This window comes from Rhinopithecus bieti, unplaced genomic scaffold, assembly GCF_001698545.2.
Source record: "Rhinopithecus bieti isolate Rb0 unplaced genomic scaffold, ASM169854v2 scaffold_18295, whole genome shotgun sequence".
NCBI lineage: Eukaryota > Metazoa > Chordata > Mammalia > Primates > Cercopithecidae > Rhinopithecus > Rhinopithecus bieti.
Window position 1 is genome coordinate 905292 of NW_016809135.1, and position 14555 is coordinate 919846.

The window sequence follows — 14555 nt, forward strand, 5'->3', positions numbered from 1 at the left end:
TTTTTTGAGACGGAGTCTTGCTCTGCCGCCCAGGCTGGAGTGCAGTGGCCGGCTCTCAGCTCACTGCAAGCTCCGCCTCCCGGGTTCACGCCATTCTCCTGTCTCAGCCTCCCGAGTAGCTGGGACTACAGGCGCCCGCCTCGGCACCCGGCTAGTTTTTTGTATTTTTTAGTAGAGACGGGGTTTCACCGTATTAGCCAGGATGGTCTCGATCTCCTGACCTCATGATCCGCCCGTCTCGGCCTCCCAAAGTGCTGGGATTACAGGCTTGAGCCACCGCGCCCGGCCGGAAATTAGGTTCTTGACATCTTTGCCCACCTTCTCTCCACAAAAGCATTCTGTTCTCGCTATTTCTAATATTTATACCTTTGCTACCATTTGAAGCTGTGCTTCATTGTGTATACAGTTATGCATTGCTTAATGATGGGGATATTGTGAGAAATGCATCGTTGGGCAATTTCATCATTGTGCAAACATCATAGAGTGTACTTACATAAACCTAGATGTTACAGCCTGCTACACACCGAGGCTGAATAGTGTAACCTGTTGCTCCTAGGCTACAAACCTGTATGACATGTTACTGTACTAAATACTGTAGGCAGTTGTAACACAATGTAAGTATGTATCTACGCATATGTAAACGTAGAAAGGGTACCTTAAAATATGGCATTATAATATGGAAGCATTATCATATATGTGGTCATTGTTGACTGACATATTGTTATGGACCCATGACTGTATTTTTATTATCCTCACCTCCCCACCTAATCTGACAGATAAGTATAACAATGAGTAGTATTTTTATGCTGGCTGGTAGGCAAATTTTTGGTTCTTACTGAAATTAGCACATAAACTGATTCTTACTGCGTGCTAGTGGTAGGCAGACTAATGCCATTCCAAACCCTAAAGATGTGCATGCTCTAATCCCTGGAACCTGTGAGTAACATACCTTATATGTCAAAAGTGATGTTGTAGATGTGTTTGAAGTTAAAGACCTTTTAGCGGAGAGACTGTCCTCATTATCCTGTTGGGCCCAGTCTAATCACATGAGTCCTTAAATGAGCAAAGCAGAGTGGGTCAGAGAGATGTGATATAAGGAGTCAAGGGATGTGGTGACCCCTAGAAGCCAAGAAGTGCCCTTAGTTTACATCCAGCAAGAAAACGAGGACCTGGGTCCTACAACCATGAGGAAATGAGTCCTGCCAAAAACCCAAATGAACAGGAAATGAATTCTTCTTTAGAGCCTCCAGAATGGAATGCAGCTTGCCGACACCTGGATTTTAGGCTCATGAGACCGGTACTGGACTTCTGACCCCCAGGACTGTATGATAACAAATTGTGCTGTTTAAAGCTGCTACATTTGTGATGATTTGTTAATGGCAGCAATATAAAACTAATACAGTGCTGATAGAACATATTCAACTTCTCAGAGTAGACACCTTTAGCAAATTAGATTTATTCAGTACAGAATTTTCAATGGTTCATTCATTCTAATATTTGTTAAGTACCTACTATTTTCTGAGAACTGTGGGAGGAGCTAGGAATAAGAGAGGTTCCTGACCTCCCCAAACTCATGGTCTACAGTCACTTCATAAATAGTCAATTTTTTATTTTATATTTTTGAACTTATGGAAAATTTCAAGCATATAAATATAGAGAGAATAATGAAACTCCATGTGCTTGGCACTCAGCTTCAATAACTATCAACTCATGGCCACTCTTGTTTCATGAATACCCCATCCACATCCACCCTCCCTCCACCTCTGGGATTATTTTCAAGAAAATTCCATACTTCATGTTACGTCTGGGTAGTCAATTTTATATGAGGCTTTGCTATGCAGACATTATCTTGGACTCCTCAGTGACACAAGGGAAATACCTTGCTTTTTATTTTATCTTTTTTTTTTTTGGAGACAGAGTCTCACTCTGTCGCCCAGACAGGAGTGCAGTGGTGTGATCTCGGCTCACTGCAACCTCCACCTCCCAAGTTCAAGCGATTCTCCTGCCTCAGCTTCCCGAGTAGCTGGGACTACAGGTGTGTGCCACCACGCCTGGCCAATTTTTTGTATTTTTATAGACGGGGTTTCACCATATTAGCCAGGATGGTCTCGATCTCCTGACCTCGTGATCCACGTGCCTCGGCCTCCCAAAGTGCTGGGATTACAGGCGTGAGCTACCACACCCAGCCTTTATCATCTTTGTCATAGTATAATTTATCTGTGAATTCATTTGGAATTTTTTACTTTCTATTTTTTGTCATGAAATTTGGTCTAGGATTTCTTTGTTCCAAGTTAGAAAATTAATGTAGATTAGTTCAGTTAGCAGAAGTGCTGCAATACTGATTTGGGGGTTACAAATAAATTTTAGTGAATAGGTGATTTTACAAATACAGAATCTGTAAATAATTAGTGTTGACTATATATATATATGACAATTTTCCATTTCCTGTGTTCTTGAGTTAGCTAATGGCATCACCATCTCTGGGTGCTAAATTTAGAAAGCTTAGTCTGTCTCGATTAATCTGTTTTTCTTGCCCATTTTAAGTATCTGATCAGTCACTGAGTGGTAATAGTTTTATTTTGTTAAATGTTATTCAAGTCTGATTGCTTTTTCATTCATGTTGTCTCTGTTTTAGTGGATGTCCTCATTATGTCCCACCAAATGATTTATTGCACACATCTTTTGTTTCCTGGATTAGTTTAAACATTTTCCCACATCAGTATGTTTCCCATCCTCTTATGCCTCCTTTCATCCCACAAGCCCTGGTTTTAGACTCATCAGACATAGGGTTGAATTTGTCAATTTGTCACATTCTTTAGCACTATCATCATCAGCTCCTGTAAGGCCTGTCCTTTTCTCCATTTACTATTCATCCATTCATTTATTCTTTTTTATCTCCATTCCCTGTTTCCTTTTCTTTCCCATAAATAGCCATTCTAGTGTGTTTAATATGTTTACTTCTATTTTTATATGTTCAAGTACAAAATGTTATTCGTATGTGTACATGTATTTTTAACATATGTAAATAGACTTGTGTTATAGAACTCATTCTGTTTTTTTACTTTTTTCCTCTCAAAACTGTTTTTAAGAGTTACTTGTGGTGCAAAGTGAACATCTACTCTGTGGCTTTTAAAACTGCTCCATGTGGGCTGGGTGTGATGGCTCACGCCTGTAATCCCAGCACTTTGGGAGGCCGAGGCGGGCAGATAATGAGGTCAGGAGATTGAGACCATTCTGGCTAACTGGTGAAACTCCGTCTCCACTAAAAATACAAAAAAATTAACCGGGTGTGGTGGCGGGCACCTGTAGTCCCAGCTACTCGCGAGGCTGAAGCGGGAGACCAGGGAGGCAGAGCTTGCAGTGAGCTGAGATCGTGCCACTCCACTCCAGCCTGGGCGACAGACAGAGAGATACTCTGTCTCAAAAAAAAAAAAAAAAAAAAGCAAAAAAAAACAACAACAAAAACTGCTCCATGTATGGCTCTGCCGCATTTTACTTATTTAATTCCTCGGTTATACCTGGATTGCCTCCAACCTTGCATGCCCACAAATAATGGATGTTCCGTGTTGTTCATCTATTGCTGCATAAAAATTACCCAAAACTTAGCTGTTTAGAACAACGAATACTATTGCATAGTTTTTTAGGTTGGAGATCTGAGTATACCGTAGCTTTAAGCCTCTGACTCAAGGTGTCACATGAGGTTGTAGTCAAGCTGGGACTGTGGTCTCACTTGAAGCCTCAGCTGGGGGACGCCTTGCTTCCTAGGTCTGTCATTTGGCTATTGGCAAGATTCAGCTCCTTAAGGGTTGTTGGACTGAGGACCTCGTTTCCTCACTGACTGTTAATTGGAGGCCTCCCTTAGTTCTTTGCTGTGTGGTCCTCAGTATGTTAGCCTGCAGCAAGGCAACTGGCCGGCAAATGGAAGAGCAAGAGGGGCTACTCAACACACATTGTAGTCATTTTGTAAGCTGATCTCTCAGAAGTGACATAATTCTCACTTTTGTTGTATTCTGTGAGGGGAGAGGATTACACAAGGGCGTGAATAGCAGGAAGCAGGCATGATTGGGTGTCATTTTAGAGACTGCCTACTACATTCCTTATACATATCTCTGGATTTTTCTTTGGCATGCATGCATGCACCCGTGTGTGTCTGTGTGAATGGACATAGGTTCTCTAAAACTGACTATGCTGGTCAGTATTCCCATCAGCAGAGCATGAGGGTTTTTATATCACCACATGCCTGGCAACACATTACATTCTCTAGGGCATAGGGGGATATCACATTGTTTCAGTGTGTTATCCTGTTTATATCTTTTGATTTCTTTTTCTAACAGAGTTCCTGCCTTTTTATTAGGTTGTTTGCAGGAGTTACTTGTAATAGTCTTGATATTAGTTTCTTGTTCTTCTTTCAGTCTATTATCTGCCTGTTAACTTTGTCTGAGGATTCATTTGCTGAGCAGTAATCTTTAATTCTGATGTAATTAAATGTGTAATTTTTGCCTTTGTAGTTTGTGTTCTTAGACTTTTGTTTAATAAATCCTTTCTTATGCTTATGTTACAAACTTATTGTACATTTTCTTCTATCAATTTTAGTTTTATCATTCACATCTAAGTCATTAAGTCTTCTGTGGTAGGTCTTTGAGTATGTCGTAAAGTGTAGGGATCTGTCATTATGAAATAAAAGAGATGTTTCTCATTACCATCTTCTGTACAATCTGTTTTTCTCCATTGATTTGTGGAATCATCTTTATTGTATATTATTTCCATATATACACAGGTCTGTCTTTGAATTATCAATTGGGGTCCTTTGGTTTGTTTATTTCTTGTACAAATACAATGCTGTTTTTCTTACTACAGCTGTATAGTGTGGCTTGATATGCAGTAGGGAAAGTGCCCCTCTTCACTCTTTATTGTCAAGGTTGACTTGGCTATTTGTTTATTATTTCGTAAAAGTGAGTCAATTTATGCGGTTCCTGAGAAAAGTTGTGAGGATTTTGGTTGTGATTCGTTGGCTTTCTGTATTAATCTATGTAGAATTATTATCTTCATAGTATTGTCATTCTGTTCAGATCATCCACTGTGTCCTTTTAAAATGTTTTCTTCATAGAGGTCCTATGACTTCTTAATTTCCAAACGTTCTGGTTATTCTGGCAGTCTTGCAAAATGCTATTTTGTTTTTGATAATCTACTATTATTGGTTAGTGCTGCTAAGGAGAAATGCTATTTATTTATCTCTCAAAGTTGATCTTGTATCTGGCCTAGTTGAATTTTTAAATTAATTTGAATACTTTGTTGATTTTTTAATAACTGTTTTAATCTCACTTCTCCAATATATACATACTTTTTCCATTTTATTAATTTATCAACTCCCAGTTTGAGTCCCTTTGCTCCCACCTCTTGCCCCCACCTTCTTGTAATCTGTTTGATCAATATTGAATTTCTTATTTTCCTTCAAAACTACCAGACCTTTTTGTGGCTGCCTTTGTATGGTTTCTTCACTTTAATGCCCTTCGCCTTCTTCTTGTTCTTCCTCTGCTCAAATATCATCATCTTTGTGAAGCATTTCCCTTCTGCCCCAGGCAGAGTTGGTTGCTGTTATCTTTGTGTTCCTAATACAGATAGTTCATATTCTTTCATGGGATTTGCCGGATCTCATAGTAATTTCTTTTTCTATGTCTGATTGTTCGTCGACTCTTCACTAGGACTCCTCTCTTCTCTCCTTTTTGCTCCTTCCCTCTCAGTCTCTTATCATTGCTGTGTTTGTCCTTTCAATTGTCTACGTTCTCAGGCAGGATCCATTGACAGAGAAAACCAGTGGCAGCTCTTTCCATATATGGTTCTTAGCACTCACAATCTCAGAAGGAGAGAGTGCCTCTTTTTTGATAGTTCTAGAAGTGCTGGGAAGGATTTTGACAAGGACCATTTTTAGTGGCCAAAGGTGGATCACCTCTTAACACCAGGAAGCAGAGTCATGCCCATTGCGATCCACATGTATGGAGAGGAGGGAGGTTCTCAGGAGGACAAAAGGGCTGCTTTTGCCAGAAGAAGGGGAGGTGGATGTTGGTCAGGCAAAATCAACAGAGGACAGCTGTAAGCCAGTCAACAACATTCTGGATCCTTCTTTCATGAAATTCCCTTTACATTTTTTTCAATGAGTATTCCATTTGTGCTTATGAACACATATTACGTGACCTCAGCATTCTTCTTCCTCTTTGCTATTCTAAGTTGTATATGCCTTGTATGCTATGCTGATGGATCTATTAAGAAAGGTATTCAATAAGTTTCCAGTCAAAAGGAAAACAGTAAAGATTCCTCCATCTCTCCATTTATTTATCCATTAAGTACCTCTTATATACTAGGGTTGAGAATATAAACAGCAAAAATGAAAGAGTCTCTAGCTAGAGTCTCATATATTCTAGCAAGAAAGAAAGATTTTTAAGTAATTGCCACTCATGCTTTACGTTTTAAATGCCACTTTTTAAGGGAAGCTTTCTTTTGATCCCATGGTTAATATCAGAGTGTCCTGTAATCCTCTTTTGTTATTACTTGTTCTTTTCCTTTATAGTCCTTCCTGGTGTGATTATTACTTGATTTTTCATTTTTCCACTAAATTGTAAGCTTCAATAAGGCCTTATCTGTTTGTTGATGGATATGTCCCCAATATGTAGCATAATGCCTGTCTAGACATAGTAAGAATAAATTTTTAATAAATATTTGTTGAACAACATATGAGCAAAAATACTGTGTGATAAGCAATTTGACATAATTTGTTTCTCTGGGCCTATGGAAGACACACATGGTTCTGTTTAGGAATTTGGGGAAATGGGTTTTTAGCTTGGGTGACTCTTATTGTCATGTTGCTTCAGTATTCTTATGTGCTGGAAGCTTTCCTTACCTTCCAGCGTCAAACCCTCTACTCTTCATTCTTGTACGTTTATAGAATTTCATGGTAAGAAAGGATGATCCAAAGTTAACACTTTTTTTGTTCTCTCACTTCTGATTGTGTTTGGCCCAATTAATTTTGAAGGAGAACAACACTTTTTTCTTAATACATATTCTTTCCCTAAGGTTATTAGACGTAGTATTTATTAATAGTGATAGATTTTAGTTTAAACAAAACTAAAACAATTCAATTTAGTAAAACAATTAGTTTCTAGATCTGGGGCATAGAGTAAGATGTTAAATTGTAAACCACTGCAGCTGACTTTTTATCATTGATGCAATGACAAAATACATTTGCGGCCTGGCACGATGGCTTATGCCTGTAATCCCAGCACTTTGGCATCCCCAGGCAGACAGATTGCTTGAGCACAGGAGTTCCAGATCAGCCTGGGCAACATGGTAAAACCACTTCTCTACAAAAAAGACAAGAATTAGCCAGGCATGGTGGTATCTGCCTGTAGTCCCAGCTACTCGAGAGGCTAAGGCAGGAGGATCACTTGAGCCCGGGAGGTGGAGGTTGCAGTGAGCCAAGATCACTCTACTAGGTGTCAGCCTAGGTGACAGACGAGACCCTGTCTCCAAAAAGAAAAAAAAAAAAAAAGAATATGGTTGCAATTGTATTGGACATAGTCATCCATCTGCCTATCTAAATAGGCTGTAACTCACAGCCAAGTATTTGTTACGTCAGGACTTGGCTTTAAACCCTGACCCAAGTGAAAAGCCTAGCCAGGTGACTATTGAGTATAGATTCCAGACAGGTGTGGGCTATGTTATGAATGAATGATTATTGTGATACGAAATTTTTGGGGGTTCTGAGCACCCAAATCAAATCCTCATTAGTAAATGATAACATGACACAAAACATCAAATTTGTCTTTCATTCAATTCATGAAAGAAGAACAAATACAATAATTGCTTTATTTTTTAAATTTTTTATTTTTATTTTCTGAGACAAGAATCTTACTCTGTTGCCCAGGCTGGAGTGCAGTGGTATAATCTCAGCTCACTGCAACCTACGCCTTCCAGATTCAAGCGATTCTATTGCCTTTGCCTCCTGAGTAGCTGGGATTACAGGCATGTGCCACCGTGCCCAAGAATTGCTTTTTACATGGTTAATTTTTACAACAGTGATTATAGAAATTTCAGGAAAGAGATTGTTCTACAATACTTTAAAAGTCAGATTTCTGAGTAGAGCTGAGCTTTATTCAATATGTAATAAGGCTAATTGCGCCGGTCTCTTGTGTGTTTTTTTTTATATGTCATTTTAAACATATTTCTTTTCTTTCTTTATTTTTTGTTTTGAGATGGAGTTTCGCTCTTATCGCCAAGGCTGGAGTGCAATGGCATGATCTCGGCTCAGTGCAACCTCTGCCTCCCAGGTTCAAGCCATTCTCCTGCCTCAGCCTCCCGAGTAGCTGGGATTACAGGTTCCCACCACCATGCCCGGCTAATTTTCTGTATTTTTAGTAGAGATGGGATTTCACCATGTTGGCCAGGCTAGTCTCAAACTCCTGAACTCAGGTGATCCACTCACTTTGGCCTCCCAAAGTGCTGAAATTATAGGTGTGAGTCACCAAGCCTGGCCTTTTAAACATATTTCTATCAGTAATAACTCCTTAAGATATCTGGTAGAATTTAAATTTTTCCAGTTCTAGAATCAAGTCATCATTAATTTGTTTAATGAGCTTTCATTTAAGTAGGTGTTAAGTATTTTCTTTGTTTTCATAATTATTTCATTTTATAAAAAATATTTTAGTATTCTTTTGGTGCTATTGCTCTTTTTGCTGTGTTGTTGAGGTTTCTACTTCCTTGGTCTTAACATATACCCCATTATAATACTGTTTAAACTTTTGCAGTAACTAGAAATTTCTGGATGCCTTTGTTCCTCTGTGTGCTTTCTGTTCAGCTGAATTTTTTTATTTGACCTAAGACTTGTTTCCCAAAGGGATTTATGATCTTGAGAGGACAGAGTAACCCTTCATAGTCAAAATATGCTTAATAAAACAGGAATAACTTGTTTACTGTTAATATTTTGCTGAACATGCACAGTTGGCCTTGAAAAAGGTAGTCACTAGAGACACAAGATCTAGGGTGTATTATTGTTCTGATTGTAAAGTGATCATCAACATGAAAAGGCATTGTTTTCTTCCCTACACTGTAACTTCTCTTCAGCTTTACAATCTGAATATCTGTATTATCACTAAACAGAAATGAACATAGAAGTCTAGAGTGGATCTTCAAAGCAGAACACTGCTGGTAACTATTTCCATTATACACAAATAGACTTGTCATTTAATAGGAGATGGGAACTGGAAAATAGGGAAATAAAGGGATAACTAACCCAAATACACCAGCTAACGACAGGAAAGGAGTTTAATATTTTGCTTGACTTAATTTTATGTTAATATTTCTCAGTAACCTGAAAATACTGAATATTTAGATTTGAGTTTTTAAATGTATAGTTCATTTAGAAAAGAATAGAGTCCTGATCTTCCAAAGTGATTGTTACTCTGTTTTTCTTCCATTTCAGAGATATTACATATGAAATATCAGTAGAAGCTATATCAACAATGGTTGTTTTCCTTTCCTGCCAGCTCTTCCACAAAGAAGTTTTGCGACAGAGCATCAGCCACAAGTATTTGATGCGAGGTCCATGGTATGTTTCTGCTTTAAATATGTCTAGTTTTCATTGTATAAATCTGTATTTCTAGTCTTGTCCTCTTACCTGAGTATCGTCCCGTATCTCCAACCAGGTGTTTCCTCTAGTTGTTCTGTTATCTCTTTAAACCCAGTGTACAGGGAACCGCATTCTGCTTTCCTGTGCCATCTACCCATCCTCCCTGTTCTTCCTGTCCCCTAGCTTCATTACCTTCTCCAGTGGTTGCTTCGTAGAATCGGAACTTTGAAATAATCTTTTTCTTCCTTCTTCTTCATTCTATGTTTAAGTAGTCAAGTCATATTTGTTATTCAGATTATTTTGTATCTTTTCTTCTCAGCAGTCTCTGTGAAACAACTGTGATCTGTGCCCCCTCACTCTCTTTGGGTTTCTCCAACAACCTCTTCACTGACTATTTCTACTTCGTTGAGCCTGCAAATATTTACTGTGTGCTAACCGCGTGCCAGTCATATTAGGCTGTGGGGCTATGATCTTGAGCAGAAGCTTACGATCTCCTAGAGGGCGGGGATGCAAATGACCAACACACATGCACATACCTGACCTTGTATTAACATAATCTTCACAAAACTTTAAAAATGTAAAACAAATTCAAATAAAGTACCTTTGAGGAAAGTTCTCAGGTAGTGGGGAGCTTTGTCTTCTTTATGTTCTTTTTGCCACCCTGATTATTCCTGTGGCATGTATGTTCTTTGAACATATTTGAAAATCACTGATAAGAGGGAAAGGACCTGGACTTTGGAGACAGAGGTTTGCATCGGAAGTCTTTCTGACAGAGACTCTCAGAATGACCGTGATTTGAAGTAGTGCTGGCATCGTGGGACTGTGTGTATCTTTGCTAAAACAAGATTGTGAACTTCATTCCTTATAGTGCCAGAGTATTCAAGTTGCTTTTTAAAAATAGACGTAGAGAGTGTCCGTGTTCTTATTTTCTAAGTAAGGTTTTAATAGTATCATTATGGTGCCAAGTATTTAAACCATAATATATTCTTTACTTATTTTGTGGTTCATCTTGGAAACCATATTTAAAAAGCTCAATAGTACATTAAAGACATCTGTTAAAAAGCTTACTCTAGATTGCAGGAATTAGTTTAATACCAATTGAATAATTGAATAATTTCATACTTAAAAAATGTAGTCCTATTGTTATTTTTAAATTCTTGCTTTTTTCTACCGATTCTGTGTTACTACTTCCCTTCAACTGCCAGATAGTGTGTTACGCACTAAATTTATAATAGCTTACAGTGTTATACAGAATACAGATAAAGTAACTGAAGTTCAAGAGTTCAAGTGGGTTGGGCACGGTGGCTCAGGCCTGTAATCTCAGCACTTTGGGAGTCTGAGGCAGGAGGATCGCTTAAGTTTAGGAGTTTGAGAACAGCCTGGGCAACATAGTGAAACCTTGTCTCTCCCCGCAACAACAACAAAAAAGTATTTAAGTAATTTGATCAATATTTTATGATGTACTAAGAGGAAAAGCCAGGATTAAGCCTCAGAATTGCTCTCAAAGCCCATGGTCTTCACTGTTATGTGACAGTGCTCAATTTCTGTGAGTTGTACCAATAGCCCTTTTATATTAATAGTGTTAATGGCAGAATTATTTCTGTATTGTTACTCAGAATTAGATGACTCCCATAAATATGAGTTTGATTTTTTTTCCTTTTTGTGTAGTCTTCCATACACCAGCAAACTTGTGAAGACCTTATTATATAACTTTATCAGACAAGAAAAGCCACCTCCTCCAGGAACCCATGTTTTCCCTCAGCAGTCGGATGGGGGAGGACTGCTTTATGGACTTGCATCAGGAGTAGCAAGTAAGTTTTATCAGATTTTTTCAATTCTTTGGTGCACATAATTTTGTCTGTTTAGGCATAAGAAATTCTGTTTGTTTGGCTGCCGCCATTAATAGTTACATTGAATTTGTGCAGCTGGTTAAATGTGAAAACAAAGTAATTAAAATAGTAAACTTCCTGTTTTGTGCAGTGATTTATGTTAAATGTATGCAAATAATGAATAGATTACCTCTAAAACATCGTTTTTCAGGAAGAATGCTTACACATAAATATACATATTGCATGAATTGTAGCTGTACAATAAAAATAAAATTAAGCATTTGTAAACTTACAACACTACTTGTATTATAAGAGGAAATCTCTTTTAGGTTATTTTAGGGTATTTTTTGGTTAGGATTTTATGTGACTAATTAGGTGCAGTTTTCCTAGTACACTAAGTACTTTATTCAGTGACAGCTGAATATTTTGCAGAATTTTGTAATAAGCTGTGAAATGGCACAAACTTGAGTTCTGTTTGATTGGGTGCAAATTTCTTAAGTGAAGAAAGCTCTTCCCTACCTTAAAGTAAGTCCTCATTTCTGCTTCAGTTCACAGTATTTGGACTACAGACACTAGAAGTAAGAGAGTAGTTCTGGTGGAGGGCCTGGGTCATGTGAAGTTATATAAATGAAACTTCCTAGAGCGACACTTTGGTACTTGTGAGGTCTGCCTGGGAGCTTCTTACTCCTCCTAAACCTGCAGCATTTCCTCTCCTTACTCACGCAGGACAGAGTCAAATGGAACAGATTTCCACAGCTGCATTATGGCTGTGGCATGCTCTACACTCCAGCTAGATATCAGTTTGACATGAAAAGGTCAAAAAAGTTATCTGCAATAACTTACTAGATAACCAGTGTTGGGAGCTTCTTTGGATTCAGAGTCCTCTTTAAAAAGCAGTAGACTTGGTCTGTTAATTGACAGAATTAATCAGTGAACCAGACTTTCTTAGATTTGCCTTCCTTTGATTTCTTTTAATATTATGAATTGAGTCACACTTGTGATCACTTCTGCCTTTGGTGCTGAGCAGCCTGCCAAGAGTGCCACACCTGCATAGGTTCTTTGAGTTACTCCTATCCAGTTTCCTCATTATTTCAGGGATTTTTGTGTCCCATGGGAAGGCTTAATTGATCTGTTACTGTTTTCTTTTTTAAAAAACCATTCAACTGGTATAAGTGTTTAAAAGCTGAATATTTCCCAATATTCCAATATGGTTAGAGGTTTTTTTTGGGGTGGCAGAGATAGTATAAGCCTGTAAATGCTTTCTTCAAAACAGTGGTAATACTTGGCATTTTTTAAAAAAAGTAAACATAGATTTGTGTACAGGTTTTGGTTTCTCTTTCAGTTATGTGTCGTATCAAGAGGAACCCAGTATTGTAGGTGGTGTCATTAGTTGCCAGGTGCCAAAAGTTTTTCCTAACTAGATAGCAGGAAGGAAGCCCCTTAAATTTCCTAGCTCTCAGTTTCCTTGTCTATCTAATGAGAAGGTGGGTTGGAATGGTGATTTCTGACATTATTACTACATAACTTTCTATGGTCTTTTTTTTTTCATCATTTTAAAATTTAATATTCAGTTAAGCACATTAAAATAGATTTATGGTTTTTAGTATGCTATGTAGTCACAAGAGATTTTACACAGCTTTCTTCCCAAATCTTCATAAAACTATTCATGTAAAAGTATAAATCAAGATGGAGTAATTATGGATTCATTATTTCGTGATATGTGTGACTCAAAGGATTATAAAAAAAACAACAAAAGGATATTCTCCTAAAAAACACAGCTATGTACTGTGGGCAAAATGAAATGTAAAAATGATCACAGTCATGTAATTTTGAGTTAATCCACATTCCAGGAAAGTCAGTCAAGTTGCCAGCATTTGACTTAAGTTGTGTGATCACTTCTGATGATCTTTTGGTTGGTAGTTAAAGAATTCTCTTACTTTACTATTGGCTTTAGAAAATATTATTGGAAGTTCCTCACTGAAAAAAATTATATTCCAAAGCCAAGTGTAAATTATAAACTCATTTGGATTATATTCATTTTTGTTGGGATTGAAGTTTTCCTGGATATAGCAAGCATTTCTTTTCATAGCAGTGTGTGCATTGTATGTGTTGCCTACATTATTTCCTTTGAAACAGAGTGCCTTATTGTAAAAAAAAAAAAAACATACAATTTCGGAGTGAAATTTGTTGGCACTGGCAGGGCAGGAGGAGAATCCTTGTACTGGAACTGCGGCTGGATGAGTAGTGAACCACTTGCTTGGACCCTCCTATGAGTCAGGCAAGGCCTTCTGCAGTTTCTTCTCATTTACTTTTACAGATGTGTTTTTGGTTATCCTTTTGTTTGTTTCTGAGACTCTGTGAAAGACTCTGTTACTTTGTTGCATCCTGATACTCTCCTTTTTCTTTCTTCTTTTTTTTTTTCCTAAATTATAGTTTAAGTTCTAGGGTACATGTGCACAATATGCAGGTTTGTTACATACGTATACACGTGCCATGTTGGTTTGCTGCACCTGTTAACTCATAATTTACATCAGGTATTTCTTCTAATGCTATCCCTCCCCCTGCCCCCCACTCCACGACAGACCCGGGTGTGTGATGTTCGCCACCCTGTATCCAAGTGTTCTGGTTGTTCAGTTCCCACCTATGTGTGAGAACATGTGGTGTTTGGTTTTCTGTCCTTGCGATGGTTTGCTCAGAATGATGGTTTCCAGCTTCATCCATGTCCCTACAAAGGACACGAACTCATCCTTTTTTATGGCTGCATAGTATTCCATGGTGTGTATGTGCCACATTTTCTTAATTCAGTCTCTCACTGATAGACATTTGGGTTGGTTCCAAGTCTTTGCTATTGTTAATAGTGCTGCAATAAACATATGTGTGCATGTGTCTTTATAGCAGCATGATTTATAATCCTTTGGGTATATACCCAGTAATGGGATCGGTGGGTCAAATGGTATTTCTAGTTCTAGATCCTTGAGGAATTACCACACTGTCTTCCACAATGGTTGAACTAGTGTACGTTCCCACCAACAGTGTAAAAGCGTTCCTGTTTCTCCACATCCTCTCCAGCACCTGTTGTTTCCTGACTTTTTAATGATTGCCATTCT

At 38.1% G+C, this 14555-nt stretch overlaps 1 protein-coding gene across 1 annotated transcript in view; it reads left to right on the forward strand.

Moving 5' to 3' along the window:
- Positions 1 to 14555, forward strand: part of DYM (dymeclin) — a 349582-nt gene that overhangs the window by 125897 nt on the left and 209130 nt on the right. Inside the window, 2 exon segments of the mRNA XM_017888647.1 lie at positions 9473 to 9598; positions 11288 to 11430. Coding sequence (XP_017744136.1) covers positions 9473 to 9598; positions 11288 to 11430 — 269 coding nt within the window.